Source organism: Mangifera indica, unplaced genomic scaffold, assembly GCF_011075055.1.
Source record: "Mangifera indica cultivar Alphonso unplaced genomic scaffold, CATAS_Mindica_2.1 Un_0020, whole genome shotgun sequence".
Taxonomy (NCBI): domain Eukaryota; kingdom Viridiplantae; phylum Streptophyta; class Magnoliopsida; order Sapindales; family Anacardiaceae; genus Mangifera; species Mangifera indica.
The window spans coordinates 82,053-99,193 of NW_025401112.1; the positions used below are offsets into that span (position 1 = coordinate 82,053).

At 32.5% G+C, this 17,141-nt stretch overlaps 4 protein-coding genes across 5 annotated transcripts; 3 read left to right on the forward strand and 1 right to left on the reverse strand.

Annotated features, from left to right (window-relative positions):
• Positions 1-751: 751 nt before the first annotated feature.
• Positions 752-1,582, forward strand: LOC123205975 (basic leucine zipper 43-like). The gene has a single exon (XM_044623056.1). It carries the CDS (start codon positions 895-897, stop codon positions 1,444-1,446), a length of 552 nt encoding a protein of 183 aa, XP_044478991.1. The 5' UTR covers positions 752-894; the 3' UTR covers positions 1,447-1,582.
• A 5,543-nt stretch (positions 1,583-7,125) lies between these two features.
• LOC123205949 (probable galacturonosyltransferase 9) lies at positions 7,126-9,504 on the forward strand. Its single transcript, XM_044623025.1, has 3 exons — positions 7,126-7,425; positions 7,511-8,749; positions 8,949-9,504. The coding sequence occupies exons 1-3, from the start codon at positions 7,255-7,257 to the stop codon at positions 9,222-9,224; spliced, it is 1,686 nt and encodes a 561-aa protein (XP_044478960.1). The 5' UTR covers positions 7,126-7,254; the 3' UTR covers positions 9,225-9,504.
• A 2,160-nt stretch (positions 9,505-11,664) lies between these two features.
• On the forward strand, positions 11,665-14,756 carry LOC123205950 (6-phosphogluconate dehydrogenase, decarboxylating 2-like). Of its 2 annotated transcripts, none has more exons than XM_044623027.1 (2): positions 11,665-11,788; positions 12,796-14,756. In XM_044623027.1, exon 2 carries the CDS (start codon positions 12,804-12,806, stop codon positions 14,265-14,267), a length of 1,464 nt encoding a protein of 487 aa, XP_044478962.1. In that variant the 5' UTR covers positions 11,665-11,788; positions 12,796-12,803; the 3' UTR covers positions 14,268-14,756. The 2 variants fall into 2 exon arrangements, with proteins under 2 accessions (XP_044478962.1, XP_044478961.1); XM_044623026.1 differs by lacking the exon at positions 11,665-11,788 and adding an exon at positions 11,802-11,951.
• A 1,471-nt stretch (positions 14,757-16,227) lies between these two features.
• On the reverse strand, positions 16,228-17,141 carry LOC123205951 (protein SOB FIVE-LIKE 4-like). The gene has a single exon (XM_044623028.1). It carries the CDS (start codon positions 16,760-16,762, stop codon positions 16,352-16,354), a length of 411 nt encoding a protein of 136 aa, XP_044478963.1. The 5' UTR covers positions 16,763-17,141; the 3' UTR covers positions 16,228-16,351.

The following is a 17,141-nucleotide window of genomic DNA, read 5'->3' on the forward strand; positions in this document are numbered from 1 at the left end:
ATATCATATAATATGATACAAGGGATATATCATATAATATGATACATATTCTATAATACGATACTTATTATCGATGTAGATTGATATATCTTTTTAGAGAAAATGATAATGTAGTAAAGGCATAAATAAAAAATTTTAAATTTTTATGAGTAATTGTGATATTTTTTAAAATGATGATATTTCAATTAAAATTTTTTATTGTTTTATCTTTTTAAAAATTGTATCATATAATACGATATGATATTTGATACACGATGTGAAAAATTAAATTTTTAATATACGATATGATATACGATTCGATTACTATGATATTGTGAGTTTGCAAGATGTGAAAGTTCAAAATATATGAGAATGAAAAGAGGAAACTTTTTGCATTCTCCTTCTATTTCACACACATCATCTTCGTTAACATAAAACTTCTTATATGGAAGATAGGGTATAACAAAATTGCATGAGTCATTACAACTACCATAAATCATCATTCAGTTTTTGGAACCCTATTCAAGTCAGACCTCTCCTTCGAAACTAAAACAACCACGCCGAGAGAAAAATTAACATTTTACTAACTAAAGTTATTCTCATGCTTCCTTACCTAACATTTTACTAAGGATTATATTGTAAAAATATTTTGACTTTTAAGTCTCAATGGGAACTCTTATGACATTAACAAATATAAAATAAAATGTTATGTTATTTTACAAATAGTACATGATCTCAATGATTTTAAGTATATAATCAAAGACCTTGTGAATGTAATGCCAAATTGCCAACAAGGTAGGGACCTCAACCTTTCTTCTTCCTATATAAACACCTTCTTTCTTCAACCTTCCTCCCCCCTTCAATTCTTCTCTTCATCTTCCTAAATTTGATTTATTCTTCTTCAGGTTTGAAGCCATGCAGCCTAGTGATGTTTCAGGTCTCCATTATCTTCTTTCTTCAAACCTCTCTCCGTATTCACCTCATTTTACCATGCCTAATCAGAATTACAACACACCCACTTGCCAGTTCAACAATTTCTTGAATCCGCTGTTAAATTTTCATTTCTCTCCTCAAATCCAGGAATTCAGCACCCAGCAGTCTTCTTCTTTCAGCAACAACTCAACTTCTGATGAAGCCGACGAGCAACAACTGAGTCTCATCAAGGAGAGGAAGCAGCGGCGGATGATATCAAATAGAGAGTCTGCAAGACGATCACGCATGCGCAAACAGAAACACCTGGACGAGCTGTGGGCGCAGGTCGTCTGGCTCAGGAACGAGAAGCATCAGCTGCTCGACAAGCTGAACCGTATTTCTCAGAACCATGACCGGGTCCTGAAAGAAAACGCGCAGCTCAAAGAGGAAGCCATACAGCTTCAGCAACTTCTCACCGCCATGCAACTTAAAAGCCCTTTCTCCAGCTTGACAGATTTGGAAGACATTCAGTGCAACACAGCTTTGCTAAACTAAGATAGAGTTCATGGCGATGATAACATTTTTGTCTTTTACCTTTTTTTTTTTTTTTTCTGGGTTCCCCTCTTGAAGCTTGTATGAGATGATGATGAAGATGATATAAATATGGCAATAAAATTAACAATTTCTCTCAGATTTTCCATTTCTGAAAATTCGACGTTCATCTGATATATTCTGACTGAGATCTATGGAAAAATACTATTGCCTGTGACGCCAGATTTCAGATTGTAATGGTCATAGTGAAATAGATTTTAAAAGATTAACAGGGATGCTGATAATGACATTTATATATATATTAGTGAACCGGATTTCTAAAGTGGAAAGCTGTGGAAAATGAAAGTCATCAGGTGTCAAGAACAAAAAGAAGAATGAGTGGGTATTAGGTAAAAGTTTTGATTCATGGTGCAAGAATTTCCATGAAAAAGACATATATTTATTCATATGGAAAAAGCTAAAGCTACATCCACTCTACTTTAGCCTTTTGAGAGCTGCCCTAATTATTGTCATAAACAAGGGTGGATTTAAAGAGATCTGAGTTCAACTTTATGTTAGTTTAATTTCGGTTTAGTCTTAAAAAATCGAACTAAAATCTAGGTTTGACTTCAATGAATTTGTTTTAAACTAATTTAAGCATAGTTGTCTGATGTTTAAAATTAATTAAAATGATATCGTTTTATATCTAACTTTTTTAAATTTGTTAGCTCAACGAGTCAAATACTCTTAAACTCAAACTCGTTTAACACGAAATCCTTGGGCTTGAGCTTGCATCCACCTCCAATCATAACACAACCTTATTTATCCTTGTTTTGTTTTATATAATTTTTTGAAAAAAAATTCACTCAACTATTGAATCCCCAATTTTAATGTACACTATAACTTTTTTCTTTCATTCCAAAACAAAAGAGAATAGGTGTGCACGCTTTGGTTTAGTGTGATTTAGAAACTTTTTTAAACTAAACCAAAAAAAAAAAAAGATTTGAAAAAATTTCAAATAAACCATTTTAAGTTTTAAACCAAATCGAGCAAACTGAAAAATATGGATTGGTCCTGTTTAAATTATGGTTTAAACCTATTTAAAATTATTCACTTCTAAATATATAATATTTAAAAAATAATAATTAAATTTTAGTTTTTTAGAATATGAAATAAACATGTAAAATAATTATACAATAAAAATACAGTTAAAATGTAAAAAAATAATAAAATAAAGATGAAAAATAATTGGTACACCTAATTACTTATTAAAAAATTCTATTAAATATAGTTTTTTATATATATATACACACAAAAAAAAAATACGGTTTGTAGTTTAGTTTAATTTGAAAATTGTTCAAATTGTAAATCATATTTTAAATCAAACCAAACCAAATTAAACTGCATCTTTTAAGTAGTTTAGTTCAATTTTACGATTTGAATTGAATTATATACATCCCTACAAGAGAGAATAAATTCCTGTTTAACCCGGATAATCAATTCTTCAGTTTTACATTTCCAAACACAGAAATGAAATATTTCATCATTGGCGATATTTGTCAATATTTTGTTTGATAGATGGTTCTAAATGCAAATTATTTAGTTTCGTATGAAAACGCTGCGTGGTATTTGACTCAAAAGATTAATGCATGGCAGGGCTCTGCACAGCTGAGTTCAATTTAGGCCTAAAAAAGGAACCCAACAAGGTGTTGGTTTATATATATCGGATCACTCACAGTTTTGCCTTTGCATCGCAGGGCTCTGCACAGCTGAGTTCAATTTAGGCCTGCAAAAGGAACCCAACAAGGTGTTGGTTTATATAGGGAAATTAAATTAAATGTTCATTTTACTTTTTTTATTAAGTAAAAATATATATTTTTTTTATTCCTAAGTAAAAATATTCTAAATTTTTTTAAAATATCACAATTACCCTTTCACCACATCTATATAAATTCTCTCACTCTCATTATATACACTTCTTATATCACTTAAACACTCACTCTCACTCTCACTCTTACTCTTATTTTTACTTAATATTAATTACTATAGATTCGTTCGGAATGAAGAAGTTCGTATTTCTAAATCAAGTCAAAAAAATCAATTCATGAAAAAAAATATTTATATGGATTTTAACTCAAAACTTAATTTTATTTGTTAAATCAAGTTTGTATGTCATGTAAAGGGGGCATTTGAATATTTGATAATAATTTAGGGGTTAAATAAAATGTTAAAAAAATATGGAAGACATTTTGATATTACACAATATATAAAAGATTTAAATAACATGTTAAGAATAAATAGATATATTGAAATACTCTAGAATATCAATAATAAAAAAAAATCACTCAAAAATATGAAAAAACAGATCTGAATTTCGAAAACTATACATTCGAATAGCTTAGGAACAAGAAAACTAAAAAGTTGATCTGAAATTTCGTAATTACATCATAAAACGTGTCTCAAAAAACATAAAACTAAAAAGATAAATGTCAAATTTGAAAACTGCATATCAACAAAGTCTAACTCAGTCACAAACAAGCTCAAAATCATAAAAAATGAAAATCCTACATTTGGTAAAATAAAAAAACTACATAATAGAACTCCAAATTGAGCACAACCAGAAAAGTTAGTTGTTGGTATAGAGCTCGAAACTGTTGATATATTACAGGCCACGTAACTCCTCCTGGATCAAAAGTTATGGTTGTTCAAAGTCTATCTTCTACAGACCCTATAGTTTTAGAAAAGTCAATTTCCACCCAATCCACAGTTTTCATGGTTCAGTGTAAAATTTTCCACAGACCCCTGTGGATCTCCCCCTTTTCCCCCTCCCCCTAAAATTTTGAAAACACTAAATTCCCCCCTCCCCCCCCCCCCCCCCCCCCCCCCCCCCACCCCCACCCACGGGCGCCCGTGGGAGATTAACGTAGCGTCGATAGATCTAACCCATTTTCTAGCCAAAACTCATATTTTCAGCTTCTAATTTCAACACAAATCAAATTTACATATCTAATAACACAAAACCCCTTAAGAAATTTAAGCAAAACAATCAAGAATCAAAACATTATATGCATTGTTCAAAATTGAAACCCTAAACATTCAAACCTCAAAATCTTCTTCAAATCTCAATACTCCTAAGAATAAATTAATTTAAACAAGAAGTGAAATGATGTACTATCCTTATTCGTCATTTTCGGTTGTCAGAAAACACGAAAAATCGATGAAAAAGACTGAAATCGGTTGCGCCCATGGGAGATCTGAATTTTTCTCTGAATTTAAACAATAAATCAGTGGGAGATGTGGGGTTTCTATATAAGGGTAGTTTAGTTATTTCCCAAATTGAGGGTATTTTTGCTTAATCCTTAAAGTTTTAAACAATTTTACTTAACACCATTTAATTTTAGATATTTGTTATAATTTCCCATTTATATATATTGGATCACTCTCAGTTTTGCCTTTGGAGCAAGCCCAAATGCATATAATCACACTTCCATTCCAAACCCCCAATGGGTTGACAACATAATAAGTACAGTTTTGAATACCCAACATCGAGTACACACAACATTGTTCTATCTTATGTTCTGACTAATATTTTGTTTGCAGTGGATTAGAATTACCAGTGAAGATCATGCACGAAATATGCACATGAGAAACAGTATCAATATGAGATTAGGTTTACCCCATAAGCCTTCCACCTTACTTTTGTTCTTTAATAATGTATAGATGACAGTCTTTTGTTCTTTTTGAAGAGACAAATTGATATAATTAGATAATGTAAATACTAATTCACGAAAAATCTCGAAATTGTTTCATACTAATTACAAGTGTACATAATTTTATTGTTTGATTAATTATTTTTATATCCCCTTCTTACTTTTTTATTTCTCCCTTATCGGTTCTCACTTTAATCTCCCTTTTTCACCTACGTCACTCTCTTTCTTTCTCTTCATCTTTTGATATACATTTTGTCACCATTGTAAATTATTTGGACTCCCGTTGGTCGACTTGACCTGGCATGGTGTTATGCACAAGTTTTTAAAAAAATTATTAATTATTTTTTAAAAATTTATTATTATACAGAGAATCCAAATAATTTACATAAAAAATCCAAAAGCATTCATTAATGTTATTAAAATTTAAAAAGTAATAATAAATTTATATAGAGAGCCTCATAATGGTGTAACAAAGAGAGTCTATTTATCAATTTGTGTGACGAAAAGATCTCTACCTCTTTATCGTATCACTTTTTTTCTTCGGCTCAAGTGAAGATGGAGGTCGAAGAGAACACCGAAAATGATACCGAAAGTAGAGGTTCAAGAGTGGGGGTAAAAATACTGTTTTTGAAAGTTTTGAGGGGTAATTGCAGTTTAAAAAAGATGAAAGCCCTAAGTTTGGGAGAAAAATGTTACGTTTCAAAGTTTAAAAACTTTAAGTAAAAGTGAAATTATTAGTTTTTAAAACCTAAGAGAGAAAATAATGAATTTTATATATTTGTAATATTAATAATAAAATAAAGATTTTACTCTTATTTGAGTAGAAAATTTTAACAGTAGTTGGGTCAAGGGTAAATATTTGAATTTTTCAATTATCATAGGCGTATTTTTAAAATTAAACTAAACTTGGATGAGAAATAGTCCTTTGCCTTAAATAATTTGCTAAATTTAATTACAATTTGAGAGGAGCAAACGGATTTGGGGTGTGAGTGATACTTTTTTAAAGTGTTGCCATAAAAAAAAGTTGTACAAAAATGAGGTGATAACTAATTTTTGGTTATCATTTTAAAGATAGATTCAAATCGAGTTAAATTTAAGTTTAAACTAATTTAAATTTGACTCGGTTTAAGAGAAATTGAATTGTTCTTAAACCAACTCAAGTTCAACTCGCTCGAGGAGAATCGAGTTTAAGCTTATTATAATATTGAAATAAATTGAGTTTAAGTTTAATTTGATACTATAACAAAAAAAAAAAGACTAAAACAATATCATTTTGAAATGTATTAATTAAAATGATATCACTGTAATTTATAAAAAATATTTTTTTTTATACTTATAAGTTTAACAAATTAAACATCTCTCGAAGTCTAGCTCAATAATGGTAAACCCTTAGAGGTCGTTCGGTTCTAGGATTTAAAGATTACTTTGATAATTTATCTTTTATTAATTTGTTTGGTTTGTCAGTAATAAAAAAATATATTAATTTTCTATTACTAATACTAATGTGATAAGTAATATAAGTAATACTATAATTACCATTTTTACTATAGGTATTAAAAGATTAGCAAGATAATTTTGATTTTATTATAATTATATTATTATTTATTAATTTTTTGAGAAAAAATAAATTTATTTTTAATAATATAATAAATAATAAAAAAATATTTAAAAATAATTATATTAAAAGACATTTAAGTAAAATAATTTATTAATATTCTTTTATTATTTTTAACTAAACACAATAATTATTTATATCTATTAAATTTTATCAAAATAATAATTATTTATATTTAATAATTTTTTAAATAATATATCTTTAAAATTATATTTTTATTTTAATAATAAAATATTACCCAAACCAAACACCATTTACAGCCAATATCATTGCCGACTCATTCATTTTCTCTAGAGTTCGAATAAACTTGATCTGGGGTCAACCTTATCCTTTTATCTCGCCTCCCATTCTTATTTCGTTTATATATATATAAACCGCGTAATCAATCTCAGTACATCCACCGGCAAAGCTACTATAAATCTGATTTTCCCCTTCGAACTCTTCTGTTACACTCTCAGATCTCAGTATATTCATTCCAGCTAGTTAACGATCAGATCTCGAAACCCAATGGCGGTGGCCATCAGAGGAGGCCGAGGAGCAGGAGGCGGTGGACTTGGTATGGGCTTACGTGGCTTTTTCTCTTACCGGATCTTTGTCTCCGCCATGTTCTCTCTTCTTTTCCTTGCTACTCTCTCCGTCATTCTCACCACTCATCCCTCCACTTCTCATCACGACCCTGTGAGTTCTCTTCACTTTCTCTTTCATTGCCCTTTCTATTTACTATTTCTAATTTGGATAATAATTTCGTGAAATTTCTGAATAGGCGCTTCCGAGTGTTGGTAATGCATATGTTCAACGAACCTTTTTAGCATTGAAATCTGATCCACTTAAGACGAGGTTAGATTTGATTCATAAACAAGCCAATGATCATATTGCTTTAGTTAATGCATATGCGGCGTATGCCCGGAAGTTAAAGTTAGATATTTCTAGGCAATTGAAGATGTTTGATGATTTGGCTCGGAACTTTTCCGATCTTTCTCTCAAACCCACTTACAAAGCTTCTCTTTTTGAGCCTGAGGGTGCTGTTGATGAGGATGTGTTGAGGCAATTTGAGAAGGAAGTCAAGGATAAGGTCAAATTTGCTAGATTATTGATTGGTGAAGCTAAAGAGAGTTATGATAATCAGTTGAAGATTCAGAAGTTGAAAGATACCATTTTTGCTGTTAACGAATTGCTGGTTAAGGCGAAGAAAAATGGGGCTTTGGCTAGTTTTATTTCTGCTAAATCAGTGCCAAAGAGTTTGCATTGTTTGGCAATGAGACTTGTGGAGGAGAGGATTTCGCATCCAGAGAAGTATCAGGATGAGGAGCCTAGTCCAGAGTTTGAGGACCCCACTTTATATCATTATGCTATATTTTCTGATAATGTGATTGCTGTGTCAGTGGTGGTGAGGTCTGTGGTGAAGAATGCGCGAGAACCATGGAGGCATGTTTTTCATGTGGTTACTGATAGAATGAATGTTGCAGCTATGAAAGTTTGGTTCAAGATGAGGCCTGTTGAAGGCGGTGCACATGTTGAGGTGAAAGCAGTTGAGGATTATACCTTCTTGAATTCTTCTTATGTGCCTGTGTTAAGGCAGCTTGAGTCACTTAAAAAGCAGAAAATTTATGCTGAGAATGGGGTGGAAAATGCGACAAAAGATGTGAATAACATGAAATCTAGGAATCCCAAGTACTTGTCAATGTTGAATCATCTTAGGTTTTATTTACCAGAAATGTATCCAAAACTACATAAGATTTTGTTTTTGGATGATGATGTGGTAGTTCAGAGGGACTTGACTGGGTTGTGGAACATTGATTTGGATGGCAAGGTGAATGGAGCTGTGGAGACCTGCTTTGGTTCATTTCGCCGTTATTCTCAATATTTGAATTTTTCACATCCCCTGATCAAGGAGAGGTTTAATCCCAAGGCTTGTGCTTGGGCATATGGGATGAATATTTTTGATCTAGACGCTTGGAGGCGTGAGAAGTGCACAGAGCAATACCATTACTGGCAGAACTTGGTAAGTATACCTCTACTTTTAACTGAAGTACAGATTTTTTTAAATGGTTGAGATTATTACAGAGCACACAGCATTTTTTCCAGAAAAAATAAAGTTCTTGTTCTTCTTTTGCTTTTGAATAGCCTAATAAAATTCATTCACACTGTGACTCTAATAATCAATTAATTTAAATATCCATGATTTTTTGTGTTATCATCAGAATGAAGATCGTACTCTGTGGAAATTGTCTACCCTTCCGCCAGGCCTCATCACTTTCTACTCATCAACCAAGTCATTGGACAAATCCTGGCATGTGCTTGGACTTGGGTACAATCCAAGTGTTAGCATGGATGATATCAACAAAGCTGCTGTTATTCATTACAGTGGAAACATGAAACCTTGGCTTGATATTGCTCTGAATCAGTATAAGAATCTCTGGACTAAATATGTGGATAATGATATGGAGTTTGTTCAGGTGTGCAATTTTGGCTTCTAAGTGAGCACTCCTAGGGTTCTTATTGATCAGGTAGCACACCAATAGAGCTATTGTGATTGTTTATAGTTGGTTTCCCATATCCTTACAAATTTTTCTTCTCATTTATTTGTTGTAACCTTCTGATCAAAGCTTAGTGGTGGTGTTGTGTTTCTTCCACAAGTAGAAACGATTTTGATCGTTCTTAATTTATGTTTGTTAGTTATAATATTGGCCAGCATAAATTGTAACAAATCAAACTGAATTATATAAAAGCAGATTTTTTTTTTTTTTGCTTTTAAAATTAGTTTCTTGGCAAAACAATTTTATATTGTTTGACGTGTAGATTAGAAAATTTTGACATGCATATGCGCCTAATTGGGCAATTTTATATTCTTCTGACGTTATATCATTACAAAATCTTGATATGTACATATCTTAATGACTCCATTATCTCAAGCTAGATGTATAAAATTGCCTCTAAAGATATTCCCATAGCATATTAGAGTTCTTGTGTACTGCCGTATAGTTGTGTGATCATCATTACATAGCTGCCACTAGTTTAATTTGTCGGATGGAATGCTGGGCATTGTTTGATGTGTTAAGCAATTATAACCATGAACTCCATGTCTTGGAGCCATAAGTTCCTCAACTAAATTTATGGATTTTTTTGCTTCATATCAGTGGTTTAATTTGTGGTGTTATCTGATAGAGTAAGTCTTTAGTGGGATATGTGTAAGTGTACTTGTCAAGTTAGGTTCATATGCATGTTGTTTGGTAGCGTAATCTGCCATGGCTAGACAGGCATACATGTTTGTTCCACTGAAAATGTTTGTTGACTGGGATGTAGCTGGTAAGGAAAGGAGGTTGAGCTCATCTGATTGTTGATTATGTGCTTGTGTGCATTCTGCATATATTGGTTTGTGTCATGTCGTGTGCATACTTGCAGGTTGCAGCCAGATTTTCCGTCAATGCCTTGTATATCTGGTTAGAGCTTTTGGTAACTCACAGCTTAGTAACTGCCTTATTGTTCTTCCTATGGAAATCCTCCCAAACATAATGAACCGGGCTTGAAAAGCATATTATAAGCTTCAAATAAGGCTATGCAACAACTGGTTTATATCTATTGGTCATCAATCTGCAGCAGTTTATGTTCAGCTGGTTATGATTGATGCATTGTCAAAATGCCATATTACAGAGAAATTTTCTATCCCAGATTCTCTTTACCCATTTATTTTGTGGTAGTAATGGCATGGTCTTTAGTTTGGTCACTGAGTTTCTTCCACGTTCCAACCAACTGTACTTGTAGGATAGATTCCGAAATCTGAAACTTTGATTTCAAGATTACACAGTTAATATGTCTAGGGAGATGGAACAGTTGTTTGAACTTTGTTCAAAGATGAAGAAGCCATGAATCTGAATCTGAGCCAGAAAATGGAACTTCTACTATTCTAAAGAAGTCTGTTTCCCATTTTACAACGGATTAGACATTAGGTAGCAAAGGATTATGAAGAAATGGAAGAGGAAAATGGCAGAGGTCATTGGTGGCTCACCTAACCATAAAAGTCTTCTTTCACCTACTCCGAAATTAATACAATTGGTATAAATATAAATACAATTTTAAAATATTAAATGATTTTAAATTAAATTAAATTGTCACTTGAAAAGTTTTATAGACGTTGAGATGAGGTTGAAAATTTAATATTTTCGAATTCGAATTTTAAGGGTATTTGACTGTCAAGCGTGTGAATTTAAAAAATTTAATACAAACTATTTTTTTTATTAATATATATTAAAACGATATTGTTTTGATAACAAATTGAGTTTAAAGTTTGATTTGAGTTCAAAATAAAATTGAATTTGAGTTCAATTCTTTTAAAATGAGTCGAATTTGATATCAATTTGATTTGAATCAAATCCTAATAATATAGGAGTGTTAATTTGTATATTAACATAATATTTAAAATCACCTATTTATATAGTAACACAACATACCGTATCAATCTAAAAATAAAATTTTTCCGAAATTCAATGTTAACATTTATTTCAATGAAATACTTATTTAAAAAAAAAAAAGGGAAAATTCACGTCAAAAGTCTAATGAAAAATATTAATAAATTAACTTTCAAACAAATTAATCAAAGATTTTTTTTTTCACTATAAAAATATAATTATAATTAAATTATTAAGAGGGTCTAGTATAAAAAATCTCAAAGGTCCATTATTCTGTCTCCCACCTTAAAAAATAACATAATATGTAAATTACAAATCTAACTATAATATGTAGACAGGCCAAATAATAACAAAATTTTCAATTTCCCTAACAAAAATTTTAAAGGGTGCTATTATCAATATTAACAATAAAATTTATATAAAAATTAAATATTGAAATAAAAAAAAAACAGGTAGAGAAAAATGAGGGTCAAATGATTTGGCCACATCAACATGTTGTCGGAGAACCAGATGACGTGGCAACAAGAAAACATGATTGAAGAAGCCAAATTTGACCTGCCACAGAGAGGTTCTTCTGTGTCTTGTCTTTGTAAGATCATCTTTAGTTGAAAAAAGTTGGTATTTTTTTTATTGCGGTAAGTCCCAATTCCGACTCTTCTTCTTTTTCTTGTTTTTCACATTGTCATTTCAATTCATCTTTCATTATTGTATATATTTACACTCTGTCCTCTCCAAATCCCAGATCTTACTTACATCAAATTTCTCTTTTGTTTTCCGTAAACAAGTTCCGAGTTTCAGGTTTGGAATTTTCAACTCTTTTTGTGTTGTTCTTCTACATTAATAAGCCGATGTAGATCTATTTTTTTTTTCTATTTTTTCTGGGTTAGAAGAAAGAAATATTGTTTTTCGGTTATCTTTTGAAGTTGCCGATCTGAATTAGCTCTTTGTTTATTATGAAACTTCACTTGTTTTTTTTTTTATCTTGCTGGTGAATCTGGTTTGCAGTATGTTTTCAGCATCAATTTTGTTTGGCACTTGTATCTAGATCCTTATTTCTTATGATATCTAGATCGTTATTTCTTATGAATCATTATTTCATGTAATTCCATTAATTAAATAATATTTTTCCTGATTATGATCGTCTAACTGTAATATCATCTGGAGATCCTTTTGCACCTTTCTGAATTATCTCTGTTTGTGTTTAGAAGTTTGATTATTCCTTTCATGAATCGGTAGGTCTTATATATTAAGAGAATTTGATCCTCTCTGAAGTATAATCGTTTTGTCATTTTTTTTATCTAAATACCAAACTAATAGTCTTTATTCTTTATATAGTTTCACCATTTGACAATTTCTGAGGAAAAATTTGCACTATTATTTTGCTGTCAAATCTTGTATATATTTTCCTCTACACAATCCACTACAAATCTGGGAATTTAGTCTTGGTATCTATCATTTAAAAGACGGTATATTTTCATAACATCATCATTTAATAATAATAGTCAACTTTTATTGCACACGAAGATATAGGAATTGGATCAAGTTTTTCTCCAAGGATCTGGGATTTTTTTTTTCCTTTTTCTTGTGTTTATGTACCAATTTTTTGGAACTTCTCTCATTGGTAATGTCAAATGTTGAACAGGGGAAGATATGGCTGAGACCAAACTTACAAGAATAGGCCTTGCTGGTCTGGCAGTCATGGGCCAAAATCTGGCCCTCAACATTGCTGAGAAAGGCTTTCCCATTTCTGTTTATAATCGAACTACCTCCAAAGTTGATGAGACTGTTGAACGAGCTAAAAAGGAGGGAGATCTTCCTGTATATGGTTTCCATGATCCAGAAGCTTTTGTTAATTCAATCCAAAAACCACGGGTAATTATCATGCTTGTTAAAGCTGGGGCACCTGTCGACCAGACCATAAAGACTCTGTCAGCATACATGGAGAAAGGTGATTGCATTATTGATGGTGGTAATGAATGGTATGAGAACACTGAGAGAAGACAGAAAGCCATGGCTGAATTGGGTTTGCTTTACCTTGGAATGGGAGTTTCAGGTGGTGAAGAGGGTGCAAGAAATGGTCCTTCTTTGATGCCTGGAGGGTCTTTTGAGGCTTACAAGCACATTGAAGACATTCTTCTCAAGGTTGCAGCTCAGGTTCCCGATAGTGGCCCTTGTGTGACTTTCATTGGCAAAGGTGGATCTGGTAATTTTGTCAAGATGGTTCATAATGGAATTGAATATGGTGATATGCAACTGATTGCTGAGGCTTATGACGTGCTGAAATCCATTGGAAAGTTGTCAAATGAGGAATTGCAAGGTGTTTTCTCTGAATGGAACAAAGGCGAGCTTCTTAGCTTCTTGATTGAAATTACCGCTGATATTTTTGGAATAAAGGATGACAAGGGAGATGGATACTTGGTTGACAAGGTTTTGGACAAGACCGGTATGAAAGGTACTGGCAAGTGGACTGTACAGCAAGCTGCTGATTTATCTGTTGCAGCTCCAACAATTGCTGCTTCTTTGGATGGAAGGTTTCTTAGTGGGTTAAAGGAGGAAAGAGTTGAAGCTGCCAAAGTCTTCAAATCAGGTGGCTTTGGTGATATTCTTGCTGACCAAGCTGTGGACAAGAAGAAATTGATTGATGATGTGAGGCAGGCTCTTTATGCATCTAAGATATGCAGTTATGCACAGGGGATGAATCTTATCCGTGCAAAGAGTATTGAAAAGGGATGGGACTTGAAGTTGGGAGAACTAGCTAGGATATGGAAGGGTGGTTGCATTATTCGAGCTGTGTTCCTTGACAGAATCAAGAAGGCATATGATAGGAACCCTGATCTAGCAAACCTTCTTGTGGACCCAGAGTTTGCAAAAGAAATCATTGATCGGCAGTCTGCCTGGAGAAGAGTTGTATGCCTTGCTATTAACTCTGGCGTTAGCACCCCGGGTATGTCTGCCAGTCTTGCGTATTTTGACACATACAGAAGGGAGCGATTGCCTGCTAATTTGGTCCAAGCTCAACGAGACTATTTTGGTGCTCATACGTATGAGAGGACCGATGTTGAGGGTTCCTTCCATACAGAGTGGTTCAAGATTGCCAAAAACTTGAAAAAATAAATCTTCTCCTGATAATTTCTGCTTAATCAAAACTCTTTTCAGTAATAATAATTTCTGCCCCAGCTTATAACTGGGCAGAGCTTGCATCACCACTGTTTGGTGAAATTATATCTTAGCATGATTGGTCAAATTTCTTTGGAAATACTTCTCTTTTTTTTTTTTTTTGTTGTGGTTGTATTTTGGCAGATTTGATATTTTTGCCTTGTCTTCACATTCAGATTAATCTTTAGTTTATGTCTTTAGACAAAGTGTTTTAAAGCCTGGACCGACTGATATGACTTAGAACTAGTGACAAATCTGGTCAAGGTCACGGCTAAACCCATTTTGGCCATCGGACAGGATTGATCTCTGCTACCATTCAACTTCTCGAAGTTGTTTGTATTTCACATTTGTAGTGTGAATGGAATTTACTATGTAATTGTTGCCTCGTTTTGAAAGAATAATGCTATGTGCATTTATAATAAGTATCGATGATTATGTGTTATCATATGATTGAGTGTTACTTTTATCTTTAATTTAAAATTATGCACATTATTGTTGATATCCAAGTTAGTACTCATTATAAATACACATACATTTATTAAATTTGAAATACTTTGATCAGATTACCAACAAAAATGTTCATTGTTTTCCCATTTTACTTGATGCTGCATTGGGTTTTAACATCCCATCATGGTGACAAGAGCCTAAATTGCAAATCACTCACACTCATGCCCTTCAAAGTAAAATACTTTTCCTCTTCTACTAGTATCATTCCTATGTTTTGAAACTTGATATATATATATATATATATGTACACACATACATATACATACATGCATATACATATATATATATATATATATATATATATATATATATATATATATATATATATATATATTTGTGTGTGTGTGTGTGTGTGTGTGTGTGTGTGTATGTATGTATGTATGTATTTATTCAAACAACTTTTAGTCATATTGGCAGTACCATAATTTCATTTTCCAGGTGGCCCCTTTGTATCTTCTTTACCAAATAGTGAACATTAATCTCAAATCTAGATACACATTTGGTACATGGTTAGGAAGCTACTAAGAGCTGCAGAAATCAGTAAGGTTACCATGATTTTATTTATAGCTTTGACGACAATGAAGAACAGCTTTTTTGACTTGCTACAGTTCCTTTTAACCTTATGGGGGCTTTAATGAAAGAACAGTTACAAGAGATTAGCATGAGGAAGATAAATCAATGAAGTTATGATATCCCTTTTTTTTATTTCTGTTGTTATCTGTCTTCCATAACACGCCCAAATTTATTTTTCTCTTATTTCCTTTTTGTTTTTAGCATGAGCAGAATATTCTGTCTATGATCTTTATTATTGAATTGAATGTGTTCATACAGCCCATATTTTGAGGAGCCTAGCTGTTGCTCTTACAGCCCATCTTTGCACGAAAGAAGAGGTTCTACATGCAGCCAATGGTGGGTATGGTTATGCACATTATATGTTTGTTTTCATTTGTCTTTCTATCTTCAGCTTTCTTCTTTCCAGCAGAATACATTCTGTTGATTCCATGCTGACACACACATGTACATCCATTCATTCATGCACATAATTTCATACATCATCATCATCATCCACATCTTCTTCCTCAACCCCATTCCACCTACAAGAGAATTCGCCACTTGTTTGTCTCTCAATGCTCATCATTCTTTCCAGCGCATCAAGCACTGCTGGTTGATAACTTACCACACACCAATACGCATGGCCACACATGCACACAATTGTATTCTTATGATTAAGACCTTTGTGAGATTAATCCTAGATCTAGAGGTTTTCTTTATTATTCTTAACATCATTTTGATGTAAAAATTGAATTACAGGATGTGAGATTAATCCAAGGTATGATTTGACTGATCATATGGGCATAAAGGAAAATAGAGCACTTATGAAATATTCCTGTGTGAAATACATACAGAAAGATGTTAAAATTCAATATGAAATTTATATATTCTTCCATTCTGTAAAAAGAGATATATGATAAACTACATTTACTTGCCTCATCTCTACACAGAATTTTACATGGTTGCACAAATTGAATTCCGCACTATTTGTAGTGTTTCTTCTGAGCATCATTTCTATGTTTATATTTAGTACTGGTTTCACCACTCTTTTTCTCATTGTCTTTCTTGAATGAGAAGAACTTTCTAAATTGATCAACCTTACCTGGTTTAGAAGTACTTGGTATATTGCTGTGAGTACTTTCAGCATTTACACGTTTTTGTTGATGACTTGGACCAGAAGAAGCATCTGAAGCCATTGAATCATCACTCTCTTCCTTGTTATCTTCTCGATCATCAATATTGGTATATTTCTTACTATAATTGTCGTCATCTTCTTCATCATCGTTATTGCAGTCAACATCATCTTCTTGCACGGGAGAGTCGATGTACATTGTCCACCCGGACTCACTGCTGCTACACCCTTCTGAGCTGAAATGGTACTTGGAAGAATCCATTTCTTGAGCTAGAAGAAACAGATTGTTGATGAAGAATAGAGAAGTGTACCCTTATCTCGGACGGATAAAGATCATTGAAGAGCAGAAAGAGAGAGCATCTTTCTGCTTGGAAAGGAGGAAAGAGGTAGGTAGGACTAAATATGAAATGACAAAACAAAGTTAAACTGCATAAAACCCCTATTTATGGATGACCAGGTCCCCAGGATCAACTTTATTTTGCATTCTTTGCATTTCTCTATTGACAATTAATTTACTGATTAAAAAAATGACCCTGGAAAAAGACAGCTTATTGTATCTAACAAGCATTTTTCTTTACCTAAAGTAAATGAATATCTGAAAATGATCCCTTGATTTTTGCCAGATCTTTGCTTGCAGATAA